The sequence below is a fragment of the Esox lucius genome, chromosome 11 (assembly GCF_011004845.1).
Source record: "Esox lucius isolate fEsoLuc1 chromosome 11, fEsoLuc1.pri, whole genome shotgun sequence".
NCBI lineage: Eukaryota > Metazoa > Chordata > Actinopteri > Esociformes > Esocidae > Esox > Esox lucius.
This window is the reverse complement of record NC_047579.1, coordinates 30,239,223-30,259,902: the sequence shown is the minus strand read 5'-3', so window position 1 is coordinate 30,259,902 and position 20,680 is coordinate 30,239,223. Positions and strand designations below refer to the sequence as shown.

Genomic DNA, 20,680 nt, shown 5'->3' with positions numbered 1-20,680 from the left:
TGCATAAAATGCAAATAGAAATAGACTGCAGTGATGTGCAAACCGTTCATCCCTATATTTAAATAAAAATAATACAACAATAAATATCAAATGTTGAATCAGAAATGTTATTGAATATGGAAAAATACATGCCCATTTTTTATTTGATGCCAGCAATAGTTGGTACTTGGGCATCTTTACCACTGTGTTGCATCACTTCTTATAACAATACTCTGTAAGCATTGGGATCTGAGGAGACAAATTCCTGCTCCCCCCTAGCCTAAGAGGCCTGCTTTCACAGAGCTTGTTAATTCTGTCATCAGGTGTGGCATTTGCCATACTGAAGGGACTTGTTTTCCTAAGCCAACGTCCAAGTCCACCACCCAAGAGTTGAACCTGTGGTCCTGGCCCCTGAGCAGTCCAACCTCCCGGAGAAGGGTCTGTTTCTTATTGTCATTGTGACAAATTAGCAGCCAGAGCTCCTTTTATGAGGCCCTTATATATATATTTATTTTTAAATTTAATTTTAGCAATTTGTTGATGCGGGGTGACTTACATTTAGTTCATACATTATAAGATCGCTAGGTGGAACAACCGCGCAACACAAGTGTTAAGTACATTCTACTCAAGGATTTAGTTATCAGCAGATGTTGATTCAAAGGCCAAGCCGTCAAGTCCTGGTGCAGAGAGGGAGGTTTCTTCCCCTCTGAGCTCTCTTGTTGACACTGGCCCTCTTCCCAGTGCTCCTAGAGCAGGGCTGGGACTAAGGACCAGTGAGGCTGTATACACTCACCTAAAGGATTATTAGGAACACCATACTAATACTGTGTTTGACCCCCTTTCGCCTTCAGAACTGCCTTCATTCTACATGGCATTGATTCATCAAGGTGCTGAAAGCATTCTTTAGAAATGTTGGCCCATATTGATAGGATAGCATCTTGCAGTTGATGGAGATTTGTGGGATGCACATCCAGGGCACGAAGCTCCCGTTCCACCACATCCCAAAGATGCTCTATTGGGTTGAGATCTGGTGACTGTGGGGGCCATTTCAGTACAGTGAACTCATTGTCATGTTCAAGAAACCAATTTGAAATGATTCGAGCTTTGTGACATGGTGCATTATCCTACTGGAAGTAGCCATCAGAGGGTGGGTACATGGTGGTCATAAAGGGATGGACATGGTCAGAAACAATGCTCAGGTAGGCCGTGGAATTTAAACGATGCGCAATTGGCACTAAGGGGCCTAAAGTGTGCCAAGAAAACATCCCCCACACCATTACAACACCACCACCAGCCTGCACAGTGGTAACAAGGCATGATGGATCCATGTTCTCACTCTGTTTACTCCAAATTCTGACTACCATTTGAATATCTCAACAGAAATCAAGACTCAGAACAGGCAACATTCTTCCAGTCTTCAACTGTCCAATTTTGGTGAGCTCGTGCAAATTGTAGCCTCTTTTTCCTATTTGTAGTGGAGATGAGTGGTACCCGGTGGGGTCTTCTGCTGTTGTAGCCCATCCGCCTCAAGGTTGTGCGTGTTGTGGCTTCACAAATGCTTTGCTGCATACCTCGGTTGTAACGAGTGGTTATTTCAGTCAAAGTTGCTCTTCTATCAGCTTGAATCAGTCGGCCCATTCACCTCTGACCTCTAGCATCAACAAGGCATTTTCGCCAACAGGACTGCCGCATACTGGATGTTTTTCCCTTTTCACACCATTCTTTGTAAACCCTAGAAATGGTTGTGCGTGAAAATCCCAGTAACTGAGCAGATTGTGAAATACTCAGACTGGCATGTCTGGCACCAACAACCATGCCCCGCTCAAAATTGCTTAAATCACCTTTCTTTCCCATTCTGAAATTCAGTTTGGAGTTCAGGAGATTGTCTTGACCAGGACAACACCCCTAAATGCATTGAAGCAACTGCCATGTGATTGGTTGATTAGATAATTGCATTAATGAGAAATTGAACAGGTGTTCCTAATAATCCTTTAGGTGAGTGTATACTATGCATGTTTTATTTCCTGCTTCATGTTTTGTTCTTTGCTCAGTCATGAATGGATGGCTAGGTAGCTTGTTATTCCCTGGATATTATTTGACCAAAGCTGCCTCACAGCCATCTTGTTCAGTGTTCTGCCTATCCAACTTAGCAGAGCAAATGAACTGTCCCCCCTAGTTTTTACAAAGTGACCAATCAAAAGAAAAGGAATATTGTACCAGACTTTCAGGGCCTAACGTGACTCGAGCCGCAGTGAAGAGTGAAACTAAATTACAAGGGTCAGGTGTAAGCAAGGTTTTTGATCACAGCTTGGAATGTGGGGCTTCCACCTGGTTCAAAACCGGTTTGGCCTTAAAAGACAATTTTATGTGTTCAAGTTCTGTGCCAGTGCATGTACTCATGATAAGGGAGTACATTTTACCATGGACAAATTCTTCCCAATGGAAAAATAAGTTGCTTGCAAATAACTCAAGCCTAGTTGGAACTAAGAACAAAACGAAAAGAGCTCCCTGCGTTTGCTAAAAATAAGGAACCTGAATAGCAGCTGTTCACAGCAACAAACCATAACAATAGCAAAACAGCACTCACCGAGGCGAGAAAGAATGTTTGTGTTATGAGCACCATGCATCTGACAGCTGCCAACAACTGGGACAGAACTATGAGAAATCTGGACACACTTTTCAACTACAACCTAACAATGGTCAGTGAACATGTCATTCAAATGAATTACCATGCATAACCAAACATATGCAATGCATTATGTTTTTCTGTAATAGGGTTATTTGTTTTTCAATAATAGGGTTGATTTTCAAGAGAGCAGGGAACTTCTCGCCAGCAGAGATCCTGTTGTGCATGTGCAGAATGGCTCGCACACACAAGCAAGATGATGCACTGCAGAGAAGAGTTCTCTGAGTTGAGAACTTGATTAGTGAGCAGAAAAAATTGGACTTGAAACTACAGAATCAGTGCCAAGTGTGCATAAAGTAAATTGAGAGCCACTCCGAGCCACTGTTCAGCATGGAAATTACACTTCAGAGCTTGCAAGTCTGAAAATCATTGTTACTGCCGTGACTTCTAAAAGCCGACATGTTCCCTTAGTACGCATATCAAAGGAGAATATGGAGGTTTATATTCTTGCACATATTCCTATTCTCAGTTTCAAAAACTGTTTCATTTGTTTCACCTGAACAGTTTCAAGGCCATTGAAATTGCACTTGGACAAACATTACAGTTGCACTAAATCATACAAACTGTTTCCCCACGATTTTATTTTAAGAAATAGTAAAAGGCCATATGTTCATTGAAAGTAATTGCTACAGCCACATAAAGTTCAACGTTATAACCGTCATTATTGTTGGAACGTGGGGAAATCAGTGAGGGAAATGAATGAACGCTCTATTACCCAACGAGTAGGCGGAATAAATCCGATCATGACCAATGATATGGACGTATGACGCTGGAATACGCCCATGACTCAAGTGTGGCGTGGTTAGGCTTTAACCCTGACTTGCGTTCAGTACGTTTTTACGTTCTAAAACATGCAGACAGAAATGCGGTATGTAGAAGAAACATGGCTCTGCTACATTAATAATTTGGAATTGACTGTTTTATTTAAATAATTTCTATATGTAACGTCAGTCAACCTTTTGCATCTGAATGTGGTCCAGTTTGTCAAGAAAGAAATTGGCTGTGTTTGCAAATGGTCTGAGTTCCTGTTACAGTTCCTGTAACCTTAAGGTTACGGTTTCTGGTGTGGCCAGAAAGGAGTGGCTGGAGCCAGAGTTGCGATACGTCAGCTCTGCCAGCGTGGAATAGAGAGACAGACCGCCAGTCCAGGAAGTAAAAATTACAGAAGTTCTACAAGGCAAAGATAGCAGGACAACGACAGTTCCAGTTATCAACACTGTACTGTACTATTCCTCCTTCATATACCGAGTCCACGGAGAGGGTAGGCGGCGAATCCCTGCCTTGATTTCCAGCGGTATATGGAACAACCGCCTCACAAGGTAGCTAAATAACAAGCTGTCATTTATGCGGTCCAAACGTCAGGCACGCAGCTAGGGCTACTTAGGCTAGCACGCTGCACCAACAGCGGTAAGTCTGCAGTCTTGCCACGAATTGCGCAGAACTAGATTTATTTTCTTCATGAATGCAATGCATTTAACCGGTGCATGACCTTGTGTTGTCATTCCTCTTGGCTGACTTCGTCACATAGCTACAACAAGAAGCTTATTGTAATGACGAAGCTCTGGAGGGTCACAGCAGGTCAAGGCTAGCTAGCCGACTGGTTAGTAAAGAATCCGGTGTCATCCTCTGAAACTTAGCTGGTGCCTTTTCTTCACAACGGGATGTTATTGACAGACGGATTTGTACTAACGTGTTATTATAATGGAGTGAGGCCGTTCATATGTGGTGAGAAACTATACAGTAGTTATAGTGTTCTCAGTGTTACATTAACATTGACTGAAAGCCTAGTGTATTTTCTTCCAAGGAGTACATTAATCAGGGTATAATTAATTAAGCAAAAAGGCATGAGGGGGTGTCGTATACAACCAATATACCAAGGCTTAGAGCTGTTCATGGGCACAAACCTGGACACAGTATTTTACTATGGCATATTGGTAATATACCACAAATTCCAGAGATGCCCTATTGCTAATTATAAACAAATTACACTTCTCATATAACATGGTTATGAGCCAATCAGCAATCAGGTTTTGAACCTAGTTTAGAATGTCTTATATTACATGTACTCTAATTTATTGAGTACATATACTCAATTAAATCAGCCAGGTAATTCAACTCTGGTGTATTCATAAAATAACCCACTATCGTTTTAGATAGAAGTACCTTGAGGCAACACTGGGAATGAATAAAGTTTGATTGCATTTGCTTTCAACTGCTTTTCCAGTCACCTGGGATTGCCAGTGAGATGAGTTAGATAAGGGTTGGGTCTGATTCTTCTTCCTAATATATTTGACTGATGTGAAACAATGAGATTTAGGTCGACCTTAGTGCCCACTGATATGCCTCATAATGTGCAGTGGGACAGGAAAGAGGAATGATCCTAGTGTGAGAGAGAGTTAGGGGGGAAGGAACTGAAAGATGAGCTGTGTTATCACCTAGCCTCTGGCTAGGATTCTCTGTAACCCTGACATGGAATGAGGCTTCCAGCTGCTTTAGTGTGTTTCTCCTGTATCATTATCCCTCACCTGTTTGTCTCTAGATGATGGTCGACCCTACCCTTGCTGAAATGGGCAAGAACCTCAACCAAGCCATGAAGATCTTTGAGGATGGCCAAAGGTCAGACTTTGTGAATTGGTGTGTGTTTGTCAGGATATTGGTACTGGCTGTATTCAAATATCTTTTGTTTTTAGGATACTTGTCTTCTATTGTATTTTGATCCAGTTTTATATATATACACACACACACACCTGATATACTGTCTGGTTTGTTTTGTCTTTTTTCCGTCTTCAGGCCATCGGAGCCGGATGGAGAGAGACGACGGTTCAGCAGGAGTAGTATCCCTGGACCACTACAGAGAGAGTGAGTGATATAACATGCATATGAAAACACACACAAATAGATGTGAATAACAACACATTGCACTCCCCCCCCCCCCCCCCCCCCTAACTTCCAGTGGCCAGGATGTGGCCAGTATTCTCCAGCTGGTTCAGAATCTCATGCATGAAGAAGAGGAAGACACGCCAAGCCATCGGTAGGTCCAACCTTAGAAAACCACTGCTGAGAGCGAAACGTCAAAGGGCGTCTTATATAATGCATTATATCAGTTATAACAGCGTTATAACCGACTTCCTGTTTACCTTTCCACCCCAGTAGGATGCAGAACGTTGGAGAGCAGGGTCACATGGCATTGCTAGGACACAGCCTGGCAGCCTTCATCTCTGTGTTGGACAAGGACCGCCTCAGAAAGCTGACCACACGCATCGCATCAGACACAACACTCTGGCTGTCCAGACTCTTTAGGTGGGTGGCTGTTTTTGTGTGCACGTGCGTCTGTCGTTGAAATGCGCGCTGGCGGATTCGGGTGCATTGTGGTCTGGATTTCTTGTCAGGTATGAAAATGGCTCAGCATACTACCACGAGGATGACCGTGAGGGGCTGCTGAAGGTGTGTCGGCTGGTCATCAACGCACGCTACGAGGACTACACCACCGAGGGCTTCACCGCGCTCAATTCCAGACAGCCGGTCATCTACCAGAGTGCCACCTGCAGGCCCGGCCTAGGACAGCACCTTTGTTGTCAGGTAGTATGATATGCGGGTGTGTAAACACACTCTGTGTATGACACACACATTGATAATCTGTTACTGTAACTGCTGATATTTCTGTGCTTATGGTAAGGCCTTTTGGTTAGAACATCTTTCTCTCTGTCTTTGTTGCTCAGTTGGGTCTGCCTTTATCCAGCCTGTGCACTGTCCCCTGTAATACCATGTTTGGGTCCCAGCACCAAATGGTAAGACAGTGTCTGTACTACGTTTCAATGCGGGGGTGTTTCTGTAGAAGCTACTAAAGAACATTTTCCTCTGGTAGGATGTTGCCCTGCTGGACAAGCTAATCAAAGAAGACATGGAAACTGGAAAGCTTCCACTACTGTTGATAGCCAACGCAGGTCTGTGAAGAACTTGATCAACATTATAAGAAATGTTTTCATATATGTAGCTTAGGTCACACATCTATTCTTTGAGTGTTTTATTTTTTCCAAAGCTGGTTTGTGTGGTTATTGCCAAACTTGGCAAACAAACTCATATTGACACAGCGTGACACTCTTAAGATTACATAGTGTCTACATTTTAAACCATAGTTTTCTTGGGCCATGGCTTAAGATCCAACATTCTCTGGCTCTTTAGTCCATAATGTTTTGTGCTCGTTTATTGTAATCAAAGCTCAATAAATGTCTGCAATATGACAATGAACGCAATGTTCTCCATAACAAAAACAAATGTATAAGCAGAATGCGGAGTATAACGTAACGTTAAACAACAAGTACCAATTGTGAATGATAATTCTGGTTATACTGGTTTTACTAGTATCATTCCGCATAGGACCCACTGGTCTAAGATTGCTCATAGATTTGAAGGTTTTCCTAGATAAAGGGGGGGAGAGAGGGTGAAGGACTGAATCAGCCAGTGTGTGTCCACCCAGCTGAAATCCCCAATAATGAGGAGCTGTCAGTTATGACATTGACAAAAGCAGTTTATGGCTGCAACATTAACATGGCAACCTACAGTGGATATAAAAGGTCTACACACCCCTGTTAAAATGCCAGGTTCTTGTGATGTAAAAGAATGAGACAGATAAATCACAGATAAAGTCAGAACTTTTTCCACCTTTAATGTGACCTATAATGTGAACAATTCGTTTGAAAAACAAACTGAAATCTTTGTGAAAAAATAAATAAATCACAATAATTGTGTGTTACATAAGTGTGCAAACCCTTAAATTAATACTTTGTTGAAGCACCTTTTGATTTTATTACAGTACTCAGTCTTTTTGGGTAGGAGTCTATTAGCATGGCTCATTTTGACGTGGCAATATTTGCCCACTCTTCTTTGCAAAAGCGCTCCAAATCTGTCAGGTTGCGAGGACATCTCCTGTGCACAGCCCTCTTCAGATCACCCCACAGATGTTCAATTGGATTCAGGTCTGGATTCATGAGTTTGAATGTGGTTGGTTAATTCTGAACACAGCCACACTCATGCAACCAGGTTATTGTAAGGTTTTTATTTTTAATTTTCCCCCTCAAAGATTTCAGTTTGTTTTTCAATTGAATTTTTCAAATTATAGGTCACATTACATGTGGAAAAGGTGATCATGCAGCCACTTGATTCACAGGCAACTGTCCTAAATACATTTCCCATGTATCAGACACACTCGGTTACTATCTAATCAACGCCACACCTGTTTTGCTATTATTGTCTTTAAAATGCAAACCTATTACAGTATGGAAATTCTTAACAGCTATGGTGCCCACGTCTCATGTGCATGAGTTTGATCACTCTAATGGTGTATATGAAGCAAATTGCAGTTTTGTCAACAGTCAAATGGGATATTTTGGATGTAGTTATTGCAGCACATTTACTATGAGGAACATTTTGGTTGCATTATTTACAACACACTGCATTTATAATTGCACTTTGACTGCAGTATTTTTTACAATGCATTTATACTGCACTTTGACTGCAGTATTTTTTACAATGCATTTATACTGCACTTTGACTGCAGTATTTTTTACAATGCATTTATACTGCATTTGTACTGCACTTTGAATGCAGTATTTTTTACAATGCATTTATACTGCATTTATACTGCACTCTGACTCTTCTTTTTATAATAGGATAAGTTGATGGATAAATAGAATTTCCCCCAAAACCCTTCTCATACCTGTTAGAAGCACATCGTAGAATGTAGTCAACAAAAGCAGAAGCTATGGGAAATTCTTGATCTTTCACTGTGGCTAAGTGAAGATCCAGAGAAAGTGCCAACTGCACGTCTTTTACCTGGCCAAAGACATTAAATCACCATGTTATTGTGTTCACCTTCACTTCACTGTAGTATTGACTCAGAGTGACCGCGTCGAAGTGACTTGTGTTCACTGCCTTTTCTTCTCAGGCACCCCTTGGGCTGGCCACACCGATAAGCTGGGTCGTCTTAAGGAGTTGTGTGAACAGTATGGCATGTGGCTCCATGTGGAAGGGTAGGCAACCTCACACATACTAGTAATATACAGCAAATTAAGCCGTAAAACACGTCTTTTAGCCAGTCAGCAACCAGGATCCAAACTGCGGTTTCTATTATGTCTAACAGCATATTGCGGAGTTGTTTATTGACGCTTTTGTATTGTTTTGTCTCTCCCTCAGGGTCAACTTAGCCACCCTGGCTCTGGGACAGGTCTCATCTCCGGTGATGGTACTTACAGGATATACCCTCCCACCCCTAGAACAGTCTTAGTCCCCTCAACCTAGTTTTGACTTGAAAGTAAAGCAGCAGTTGAAAAGGTTAACATGCCTTCGTTGTGTCTTCCCCAGGCGGCCTCCAGGAGCGACAGTATTACCCTGACCCTGGGTCCGTGGCTGGGTCTGCCCGCTGTCCCTGCTGTCACCCTCTACAGACATGACGACCCAGCCCTGGTGTGTGACATGTCTGTCTTCTGGTGCCTATGTGTCTCTTGTCTGTCCTCTATCTCTTACCTCCCTGTCTGTTTTCCATCCTGTCTCAGACTCTGGCCGCGGGTTTGACCTCCAGTCAGCCTGTAGAGAAGCTACGTGCCCTTCCGCTTTGGCTCTCCCTGCAGTACCTCGGCCATGACGGCATTGTGGAAAAGATCAGACACGCTGCCGAACTGGTGAGTACAGTGTTTAGCATTTTGGTTAGCAGCTGGTTGGCACCGTGTTTTATTTTTGTTACATTACTGCTAACAAACGGACCTATCTGGTTTCACCTTTGTCTGTAGAGTCAACAGCTTCTGGAGAAACTGAAGACTCTGGCTTCCATAAAGACATCGGTAGGTAATCGCTAGCCAGCATATTTTATCTTTGAGATCTCTAAGAGACCTATAAAGGCCTTTTTATGCTGAGAACATTAACTATACTGTATATAACATATTTACCTACTCAAAGCAGAATAATAACAATAGGCTGCTTGTTGTACATCCTCCACCTCAATCAGCTTGGATAATTAGGTACTCTAAAGTGTAGCCCATTTGAATGTGTTTTACAGTCTGACATTATGGTAGATTTTGTGGGTTTAAGTTGGAGATGTTTTCAAACGTAACATTTATATTAATTCAAATTGCTTAAAAATATAACTATGGGAGCAAAATGAGCCTTCTCTTTAGTTAACGGAGCAACGAAAAACAGCGCACTGAAAATGTTTTATCATTCGCATGGGATTTGTATTGCTTAAAAACAATTATGGTATTATTATCCCAGAATGTTTTTTTTCTATCCTGTCATTTTTTCACCACCAACAAATAAACCTGTGTGATGGAAGATTAACAATACAAAATGATGTAGCGGCACAAGTATTCTTTAATACTTTATACAAAAATATTGACGTATGTAAATGTGAAATGCTGCATTTCAAGAAACTAAGACAACAATTCAATATTATTCACACACCCACAGCAAAATCTATTTCCATTCATCATTTAAGAGGAGGATATCTGATGTGTTTTATGCCATAGTCATAAACATATGCCTGGCTCTGAGATATATCTCTTTGAATATTTGATCATCGTAATGAAACTGAGCATTGGTGACAGTGAGTCCATCAATACACTGTGTCATCTGTAAATATGAATCTACACAAAACCAGTCGTCCCTACAAATTCTGCCCAAGAGCTGACCGAAAGATGCTCATAAAAGTCTCTAAGAACTCCAAGGTAGCATCAAGTGATTTTCAAGTGTCTGGTCTCGCAAAATAATATCAAGACACTACTTGCCAACAACTGGGTGAAGACCAAAATTGCTGGGTCAATGTGCTCTGGATGGATGAGTCAAGAGCTGCAGTGTTAGACATTATGAAAATTAAACACTGCCTTTGAATTATGGAAATATTGTGACCTTGAAGCAGTATTGTAAAGAAGAGTGGTCTAAAATTTCTCCCAGTTGATGTAAGACACTGATAGATGGGGAATTGCTACACAAATTTATTACCACCAAATGGGGCAAGAATGGCTATTGTAGCTAGGGGTGTAATATTTATGTAGTATTTTTTATTTTATTATTTTATATATTTTTGCAGAGTATAATGTCAGTGTCAGTTGTTAACTTAGCTTTATTTGTCAGTAGTGTTGAAGTGAATATATTACCAAAGAACATTCCAGGGGCTGAACACACTTTTCCACATAACTGTAACTATGCTAGGCTGGTCTGGGTTTTGACTACCTCCAGTTGTAGTGATTGTCATGTGCTGTTTGTATACTGTAGTTAGTAAGCTGTTGGGTTGCCTTGATTACAGGGTGTGATGTCTCTCTCCCCGATCCCGCCCATCTCAGGGGGCTCTCTACGGGACGTGCTGGGCTCTCTCATTCTCTCTATTGTAGGTGGGACCAACCCTCTGCCCCCTGCCTGCTCCCTTCTGTGCCGCCTCCTTCCCCCATTTTCTGTTTCACTCCATCCCAACCATGTTTATCCACCCAGATGCTTTAAGAGGAACTCTATTTGAGACTCTCAAATCAAGGGTTTTCATTGGGCCCCCCGCCCCCCATACCTACCAGTGGTCATGGGTACAAGCACACATGACATTAGAAAGAAAGTGGCTGTTGCAAAACTGAGTTAATGAACAGAACTGCATGTATGCGAAGTGAGTCCGCTAATAGGACCAATGTGTTGCTACTCGACTTGTTTTGACCGGCAACTTTGGTTGCCTGCAGAGTCAAAAACTCTTACAGGATGTTAGCTTAGCATAACGTTGACCCTTTTCCTAGCCCTAGCCTCATTCTCCTAATCTGACACATTAACATGCCACATGATTCTAACCTACTGCAGTAGTTTTCATAACCTGCTGTTTAAGGTGACCCAGATTGCTACTGTAACACCCACTGCAGTTGTTTTACAGACTTATTTTGCGACAGCCACTTTCAAGAACGCTAATACCCATACTTGGCCACCATCTCTGCTTCGCTGAAGCTTGATGACTTGCGTTGAATTTTGACCCAGGTATCATCAGAGATGAACTTTACTCTAATACGCTGTAATTACCTTGAATTAGGGTGAACCAGTAAAAATTTCACTTTAATCAATCCAACCTAATTTGGTTGGTCAGGCAGAGGAAACGACTTACTGTTGGCTTGCCAGAGTAAAGGAGAGAGTAGTGGATGTTTGGTGTGAGGTTCTGTGCAAACAAAACATTTGGAAAAACCCAGGAAGGTCAAACATTTACACCCCGACATTGAACCTTTACCATATTATCACCTGATTGCATGATTTTATGTTTAAATGGACATTTACAGTAGCCCATCAAAACACTAAGCACTGTTGGTGCAAGGAGTGGCCAAATGCTGCAGTAAACCTCTCCAAGATAATTTATGAGCAGTCCCCTTTCAGACCAGTTGACTGCTTAAAAAGAATGTGTCCCAAACCCAGGCATGTTCATACCATCACATTACATCTTCTCAGGCCATTCTCACAGGTTGCTTCCCAAATGGCACCCAGTTCCTTTATCTAATGCACTGTTTTTCATCAGAGTGCACAGTGTAGGAAATAAGTGTTCTGTTTGGAACAGAGCCTTAACGTACACCTGTTTGCATGGTAAAGTCAACTAGAGATTCTTTAGAAGTCATATTTTATATACTTGGACTTGGGAAACCCCAGGTGTGTGTGTGTGTGTGTGTGTGTGTGTGTGTGTGTGTGTGTGTGTGTGTGTGTGTGTGTGTGTGTGTGTGTGTGTGTGTGTGTGTGTGTGTGTGTGTGTGTGTGTGTGTGTGTGTGTGTGTGTGTGTGTGTTTCTGACTAACCTGTACTTTGCTACAGGTAGAGGATGAGGTCAACTCTCCAGTAGTGGTGTTTAGGTTCTCCCAAGAGACCAGTGCAGGTGAGTTAGCAATTAATGTTTGTCTTCCTATTTCTATAGATTTCTCACAACTGCTCCAGAACTCCCATTCAGCTGCATGTACAGTGCGTTTTAATTTGGCATGGACAGGTCATTATATATAATCTCGTTCTAAGACACCTGCCCAAATGCACAGAAGGTTTGGTGGAACAGAGCCTCAGTCTTTGCCTTCATTAGCTAATGAGTATGTTGTGAGATATTCCTAGCCAGAAAGACAATTTCTTAATTGGCTTAGTCTACCAACCAATTATGTCCAATAACTCCTTCCCCCCCTGTGTCTTGTGTAGTTAAGAACTAATGGCCATGTTGTAATGTTGTGAGACGGCTGAGCCTGCTGACCTCTGCTTTTTTAACCAATACTGCCCTGACTTGATGCAGCTTGTATGTGCTGTGCGCTATAGCCTGGGAAAGAGGTTATATGTAGCTTATAGTAGGTATTATTGCTAACCCCGCTCCCTTACTTTCCTCTTACTCAGCATCCAGTGGTGGCTCTATGGAGGGCTACTTTGCTGGGGAGAGAGAAGTGATAGATACTCTGAACAGATGGGTGAGTATTTGTATACACATAATGAGGGAGATGATAGAGATGGACAGATGATAGATTTAATGAACATGTATTTATTGACTGCCTGCAGCTAGGTGAGCGGTTGGCACAGCTGGTTCCCGCCAGTGGGGTAGACGTAGTGGAGCTGGAGGAGGAGGGCACCTGTGTCCGGTTCTCCCCTCTCATGACCGCTGCAGGTAAAATACTCACCTGCAAAATAAAAACGACAAACACCTGCTCGGCTGTATAACCAGTGTTCACATTTTAGACACACACTCGTCTGTAAATGAAACATTTAATGATAATACCCTCACCTGTAAATGAAACGTCCTCTTATAAGACACTCATCTGTACAGTAAATGAAGGACACATGATCCAATTTGCTATAGTGGATGTTATTCAGGCATACCTCTTGGAATATTGGCACTGTAACTGTTGACTGACCTCTCCTCTCCCAGTCCTAAGGACCCAGTGTTGTGATGTGGATCTCCTCGTGGAGCAGTTGACGGAGCTTGTTCCCATTCTAAGCTGTACACTGCGTCTCAGACAGGACTTCAGGGAGGAAGTGTACCGCCACTCTGCCCTCAGTTACATACAGGACCTCAGCTGGCCTGGCCTGGGAGCCGTCAGGTAGGACAAATCTGTTTTCGTTCAGTATTAGTGGGGATTTATTTTACATTCTGGTATTTTTTCCTGATATTTCTAAGCTTTATAAGAAAGGAAAGATTTCAATTTTTTTGGTGGCAGTACTGTTAGACCACCCTAGGCCATTCTACACTCACCTAAAGGATTATTAGGAACACCTGTTCAATTTCTCATTAATGCAATTATCTAATCAACCAATCCACATGGCAGTTGCTTCAATGCATTTAGGGGTGTGGTCCTGGTCAAGACAATCTCCTGAACTCCAAACTGAATGTCAGAATGGGAAAGAAAGGTGATTTAAGCAATTTTGAGCGTGGCATGGTTGTTGGTGCCAGACGGGCCGGTCTGAGTATTTCACAATCTGCTCAGTTACTGGGATTTTCACGCACAACCATTTCTAGGGTTTACAAAGAATGGTGTGAAAAGGGAAAAACATCCAGTATGTGGCAGTCCTGTAGGCGAAAATGCCTTATTGATGCTAGAGGTCAGCTGAGAATGGGCCGACTGATTCAAGCTGATAGAAGAGCAACTTTGACTGAAATAACCACTCGTTACAACCAAGGTATGCAGCAAAGCATTTGTGAAGCCACAACATGCACAACCTTGAGGCGGATGGGCTACAACAGCAGAAGACCCCACCGGGTACCACTCATCTCCACTACAAATAGGAAAAAGAGGCTACAATTTGCATGAGCTCACCAAAATTGGACAGTTGAAGACTGGAATAATGTTGCCTGGTCTGATGAGTCTCGATTTCTGTTGAGACATTCAGATGGTAGAGTCTGAATTTGGCGTAAACAGAATGAGAACATGGATCCATCATGCCTTGTTACCACTGTGCAGGCTGGTGGTGGTGGTGTAATGGTGTGGGGGATGTTTTCTTGGCACACTTTAGGCCCCTTAGTGCCAAAAGGGGGTCAAACACAGTATTAGTATGGTGTTCCTAATAATCCTTTAGGTGAGTGTATAAGGGACCACCTTGTAAGAACAGGGTTAACATTTCAGAAAGATTTTATAAATGTATACACTACCGTATATATTATATGGTAGTGTATACATTATTACGTTTGGGATCACTTTGAAATGTCCTTGTTTTCCATGAAAACATACATTAAATTAGTTTGAATAGGAAATATAGCCAAATGAGAAGGAAATACAGGTTAGAAAAAATATTTTTGTCTTTTTTCTCAAACTTCGATTTTTCTGTCCATAACACTTTTTCTAACCTTCCTCTGACCAGCGTCTGTGTTCTTTTGCCCATCTTAATCTTTTCTTCTTGTTGGTCTGAGATAAGGCTTTTTATTTGCAACTCTGCCTAGAAGGCCAGCATGCGGGAGTTGCCTCTTCACTCTTGACTTTGAGACTTGTGTTTTGCGAGTACTATTTATTGAAGCTGCCAGTTGAGGACCTATGTTTTCTGAAACTAGACACATTGCATTGGTCCTCTTGCTCACTAGTGCACCAGGGCCTCCCACTCCTTTCTATTCTGTTTAGAGCCAGTTTGCGCTGTTCTGTGAAGGGAGTAGTACACAGAGTTGTACGAGGTCTTTCAGTTTTTTGGCAATTCCTTGCATGTAAGAGCCTTCATTTCTCAGGACAAGAATAGACTTTCAGAAGGAAGTTCTTTGTTACTGGCTATTTTGAGCCTGTAATTGGTGATGCTCCAGATACTCAACTAGACTAAAGAAGGCCAGTTTATTGCTCTCTTTAATCAGCAGAACAGTTTTCAGCTATGTTAACAATTGCAAATGGGTTTTCTAATGATCAATTAGCCTTTTATAATGATAAACTTATAAAAGGCTAATTGATCAAGCACAGGAATGATGGTCGCTGCTAATGGGCTTCTGTACGCCTATGTATTAAAAATCAGCCATTTCCAGAATTACCAATGTCTACACTGTATTTCTGATCAATTTGATGTTATTTTATTGGACATAAACATTTGCTTTTTCGAAAACAAAGAGATTTTTAAGTGACCCGAAACTTTTGAATGGTAGTGTACAGTAACAACAAACAGGATAAATGTAAAAAAAAAAGAAGGGTAGTTATTTGTGACACCTTTTTTGCCAATAAGACTCCAAGAATGAGAGAGGGTTTCAATTTTTTTTTTTTTATGTTTTCACCACAATAATTCGCTAAAATACCTGGCTATTTCTGTATAGTTAAATCATTTCTATGCTTAAACCAATGTCACTTAAAACCTATCATTTGTGTGTCTCCACTCAGATATGAGCCAAGGGGTGAGGAGCTGGACGACGGTAAGAGGCAGCAGGAGGTAGAGAAGATCAACAGTGAGCTGTTGAAGAAACTAGGGGATCTGGATGCGGACCTGATCTTCTCCACTGGTTAGTACTGTACCTGTCAACAGCCATTTTATATCTGGATATCTTACACACATACCAAGAACATATTCAAACCTGGTTGTGATTTTGCCAACGTTACCCTTTTCTTTCAACCTCAGGCCCAGAGTTTGGACCGGAGAAGGATTGCATATTTATTGGCATGGCAACAGAGGATTTGGATGTGTCAGAGCTGGTGGATATGATAGCCACCCTGGGGAGGGACTTGGAAGAGAGTGGCAGGGTAATTCTCTTTTTCCATTTTCTTGCGTTTACTGCCGAAATGGTTGTTTCTTCTGGATTATAGTTTTTTCATTATTAAACAATGTGTTTTGGGTCGTTTTCATGTGGAATTTGGTTCCCTGGTTTAAGTGTTTGAGATTAATTCTGTTCTACTTTGGCAAGACCTGAAAGTAGGCGCTTCAGAATGAGATTTTGCGAGATGCACATTCTACATAATGTTAGCTGTCTACCTTGTTTACAAGTACTATGCCACTCTTGCTGTGGCATCACAATACCTGGTACTCTTGTCCTGGATCTTGGACCTGTGATTCACACAGGTCCAGGATTAATTTCCGCCAGGGTTAGTTTGCATTTCACACCAGATTTTTCAGAGCTCTAAATGCTGCAATTCCAGATCATGCATAGCTAAGGAAGAGTAAACAAAAAATCTGTGAAAATGTTTATTGAAAATATTTGGTTGTGAATCTTTTTATGCCATACCTTGTCACTAGCTATTAGAGAACATGACCGAGGTGGTGAGAAAAGGCATCCAGGAAGCAGAGCTGCAGCTCCAGAAAGCCAATGAAGAGAAACTCATGGAGGAGGTCTGTGCATGGGTTCCACGTTTGTGTACACGTGGGGACCTGATAACCCCACAAAGATATTAAAACCTGAATAACATGTTCCCACAAAATGTTCACAAATACATGTTAGGTTTAGAGACAAATGTACCATTGGGCATAGTGATAGGATTGTGGTTACTTGTAGGTTTGGGCACTGCCAGTTAGGTTTAGAGTTGAGTGGTAGGCCTAGGTTAAGTTCAGGTATAAAGTTTAGGTTATTTAGGTTTCAGGTTAGAGAATAGGATTTGCGTTAGATCTGAGGTCTCCAAAAGAAAAGACAAACAAACGTGGTTGTGTATTCTATACTTTAAATACAGGCTGATTTTATGGACTGATTATTGTTTTGCACCATCTCTTTCCCAGGGTGTGTTGAGACAGATTCCTCTGGTTGGCTCAGTGTTGAACTGGTTCTCTCCATTCCAGAGCACTGTGAAGGGCAGGACATTTAACCTGGCTGCAGGTATGTGTGTGTGTGTGTTTACTAATTTCCCTTGCGTTTCTACGGCCAAAATGTCCTGTACCATAACATGAAATCCTGAAATATGCTGGTAAGTCCATTCTTTTCAAAAGGTTTTTGTAAGCTTATGGGATCATTTTAGGGTTTGGGATTCTGCTACGGTTAAGATTAGTGTTTATAGTTTGGGAAAATAGCATTTTGGATTAAAAAAATTGTTTGTGTGTTTCTCAAAGGTTCCCTGGACTCCACAGAGCCCACCTACTCAATGAAGGCCCAGACAGGTGTTGTAGCATCACCAGAAACCCCAACCTTCTCTTCCAAAAGACTGCCAGGTATTTCCACACAGAATCTATAGAATGGGGGATATTCTTGTAATATACAATTGTACCTAAAACCTTATCATCACAGCAACTCCCAACAGGAGAGTTGAAGATTGCTGCATGCCTTCATCTTAGGCCTCCACACCAAGCCATTCTGCTTATTTCCACACTGCATGTGCAACCAGGAAGTCAGATTAAGGTGTATGAGGTCAAACTGCCTCGACTAACAATCTCATTGAGCTTGCAGGCCTTGAACTTGCCTCAGGGAGTGCAATGACACAACAAAACTCCTGCTTACAATGCCTCCCACCATGCCTTCTGACTCTTTGCTCTTCATCGTTGCTTCCTCCACGTGCAGGTCAGAGGCTGTTTCGACGCGGTGGCTCTGACTCCCACAGTGAGACCAGCTCTGTGGGCCAAGCTGAAGATCTCTCCAAGGAAGGGGTCCATTCACCCTCCGCACCCACCCCACCTTGTGTCCTACAGCCGGATGAGGTGACGTCTGAGGCCCTTGAGAGGCCTCAAGTGCCACAAGGTCAGGAGGTCAATCCACTGACCTCCCAAGTTCTAGCTCAACCTGAGGCTGGGCAGCAGGAAGATGGGCAGATGGGGACGGAGGAAAGGGGTATGGAGAAGATACAACCTGAGGGCCAACAGACCATAGAGGAGTCCCAGGAGGATGAGACAGGCAGATAAGACGGCAACCAGGACAGGGTCTGAAAAAGAACCAGACCAGTCTAGCAAGTGTTGTAGAGCAGCGATTCATTCACTTCAGAAATCTTTCCCTTACCTCTTGAGCCTTGTAGATCTGAAGGGACTATAGACAGGATAAGAGATTGAAGGGATTGCAAAAGCATTACTTTGCCTACCAAAAGGGTAAAGCGTGCTATTGTCATTATCTTCTTTAGTCTTTCTTTTCAGTCACTTGAGGACTGTGAACGGAAGAGGTCAGGAGCAAAGGAAAGGGAACAGGATTTCAGAAAGGAATCCAGCCTTAGGGACATTGAGTTCTTTCCACGGTAGTCCAGAGATCATCTCTGACTTTCAAAGTACTCTGTCCTGCAGTGGGTTAATACATATTTAAGTTGACCCATGTGTGCCCTGTACAACCTAGGGACTCTGGTTAAGAAGAAAATACTTCAGGGCCTAGGGTCAAAGGAGGGTAGTCTGTGGACTTTCTGGGTCAAAGCCTCCATTCTACTCCTCCAGTCTCTCATCATGGCCCGAAGGTAAAGCAGCTTATATGCAAGCCAAGTAACATGTGACTTACACTGGAAATAATAACATTTTATATTATCTGGTCTGTACACAAACCTTGTATTTCTATCCACTCCGTGTCATGAACAGTAAAAAAATAAATGAAGGCAAACTGAATTGAACAACAAAGAACACACACTTCGTTCTGACCTTCAAACACTTCCATGTACACTACCCTGACAGTCCCTCCACAGTTTGTCAAATAACCACCCTACACAGGTTGAAGTCTGTGTGTGTGTACTGTTTTATGAATGTCGTCAATAAGGGACTAACAGTCTTTGGGGCTTACATTGCCTTACGTCCAAAGTTGGTTTAACATTTTATTTTTATTTTTTAGGGAAATATTTTCTTTCTTTGCCAAGATACTTAGTTTCAATGCTGTATGTTGAGATGTGTATTATGAATAAGTCAGTTGTAACTGTTATAATGCCGGGACTGATGATTGCTTATTTTCAGGTCAGATAGGCTGGCTTGATGTAGGGTTGTTTAAAAGAAGAAAGATAAAACAAGAAAATCAGCACTTGTTCTATCCATTATTATGGCACTACCCTATTTAAAAATACTGTCACAACCTTTTAAACTAATTTATTGTCTTGTTCATAATTTAAAATTAAAATAAATTGTTTTACTGCTTTGATGAGGAATTATGATTTCTGACTTAATACGACAACGATCTTCCATTACAATTCCATTTCAAAAAGGTTCTCTAAGCTCTTTACAAAGGATCCAGTTCTTTGTTCCTACTGTACCATTGTCTTCTAAGGGAACATGTTAACTGTTATGGGCTAAACATTGAAGTGATAGGTGTTACATCTTTGTTGAGCTGTCGTAGTTCTGCTATATAGACAAGACATTTGGGAGAAGCTTAATGACCTTGTCTAATGACATGATTCAAAATGAAATGAATTTTAAAAAATTGCTTTTGCATCTACTGTACAGCACTGTGCCATTTAAAAAAAAATCTATCCAAAGCATAAACAGAATTAAATGAAGTTAGAATAGTCATTTACTATTGTCATAAACTATTGCCATAGTAGTTTAATGTCATAAATTATCATAATTCAATGTTATGATATAATTTCATCTGTTGTATGTTGGAATATGTTATGTTTTATGGCTTTGTTATTATCACCTTACTTTCAATGATATTCTGATTTTAGGTTTTAAACATGTTTGTTACTTTTTATTCTGCTCGTAATCAGCAATTCTGGTGCAATAATCCACTAATTTGAAAGGAGAAATTAACTGCTATTTAATATATGTTGTTTAACTAGAACAGTTATTTTTGATACACCAGGGATGTAGATGGTTGAAGTAATGCACTAGTCTCACTGAGGTTCAATGCCTGCGTTAATGGGACTTAGGGGTTGGGAGGACTGTACTAGTCTCACTGAAGTTCAATGCCTGTTTCTCAAAGATGTTTTGAAGCACTGTTTCAAATTATTTTCATGGAATAGAAAGATGTATCAGCTCCAATCAGTTTTAATAAAATATTAAATAAAACCATTGTTTTGTCATAATTTGCAGGGATTCCTGAATATAAATGTGTGTTTTATCATATTGTCACCAATGAATAAAAAATTAAAATAGAAATTATAATTTAAATCAATTTTATTAATTTATCCTTGAATTTCTACTTGTCACAACCATTGGAATAGGTATGTCACCTCATTGAAAACTGAATTTCTATGTAGCCTTATTGCTCTGTGCTCAAAATACTAA

The 20,680-nt window shown here is 41.4% G+C and overlaps 1 protein-coding gene across 5 annotated transcripts; it reads left to right on the top strand.

The window, feature by feature from the left end:
* The first annotated feature begins 3,497 nt into the window (after positions 1–3,497).
* pdxdc1 (pyridoxal-dependent decarboxylase domain containing 1) lies at positions 3,498–19,453 on the top strand. 5 transcript variants are annotated; one of them, XM_010874342.3, is made up of 24 exons: positions 3,498–3,984; positions 5,205–5,281; positions 5,456–5,524; positions 5,619–5,696; positions 5,819–5,965; positions 6,055–6,244; positions 6,385–6,453; positions 6,531–6,609; positions 8,610–8,694; positions 8,858–8,906; positions 9,026–9,127; positions 9,217–9,342; positions 9,451–9,501; positions 10,959–11,039; positions 12,473–12,533; positions 13,028–13,098; positions 13,187–13,292; positions 13,554–13,725; positions 15,967–16,085; positions 16,202–16,323; positions 16,814–16,906; positions 17,288–17,384; positions 17,615–17,713; positions 18,060–19,453. In XM_010874342.3, the coding sequence occupies exons 1-24, from the start codon at positions 3,964–3,966 to the stop codon at positions 18,395–18,397; spliced, it is 2,502 nt and encodes an 833-aa protein (XP_010872644.1). In that variant the 5' UTR covers positions 3,498–3,963; the 3' UTR covers positions 18,398–19,453. The 5 variants fall into 5 exon arrangements, with proteins under 5 accessions (XP_010872644.1, XP_010872643.1, XP_010872646.1 ...); XM_010874341.3 differs by having other exon boundaries at positions 3,499–3,984; positions 5,816–5,965; XM_020051201.2 differs by lacking the exon at positions 3,498–3,984 and adding an exon at positions 4,052–4,072 and having other exon boundaries at positions 5,816–5,965.
* Positions 19,454–20,680: the final 1,227 nt, after the last annotated feature.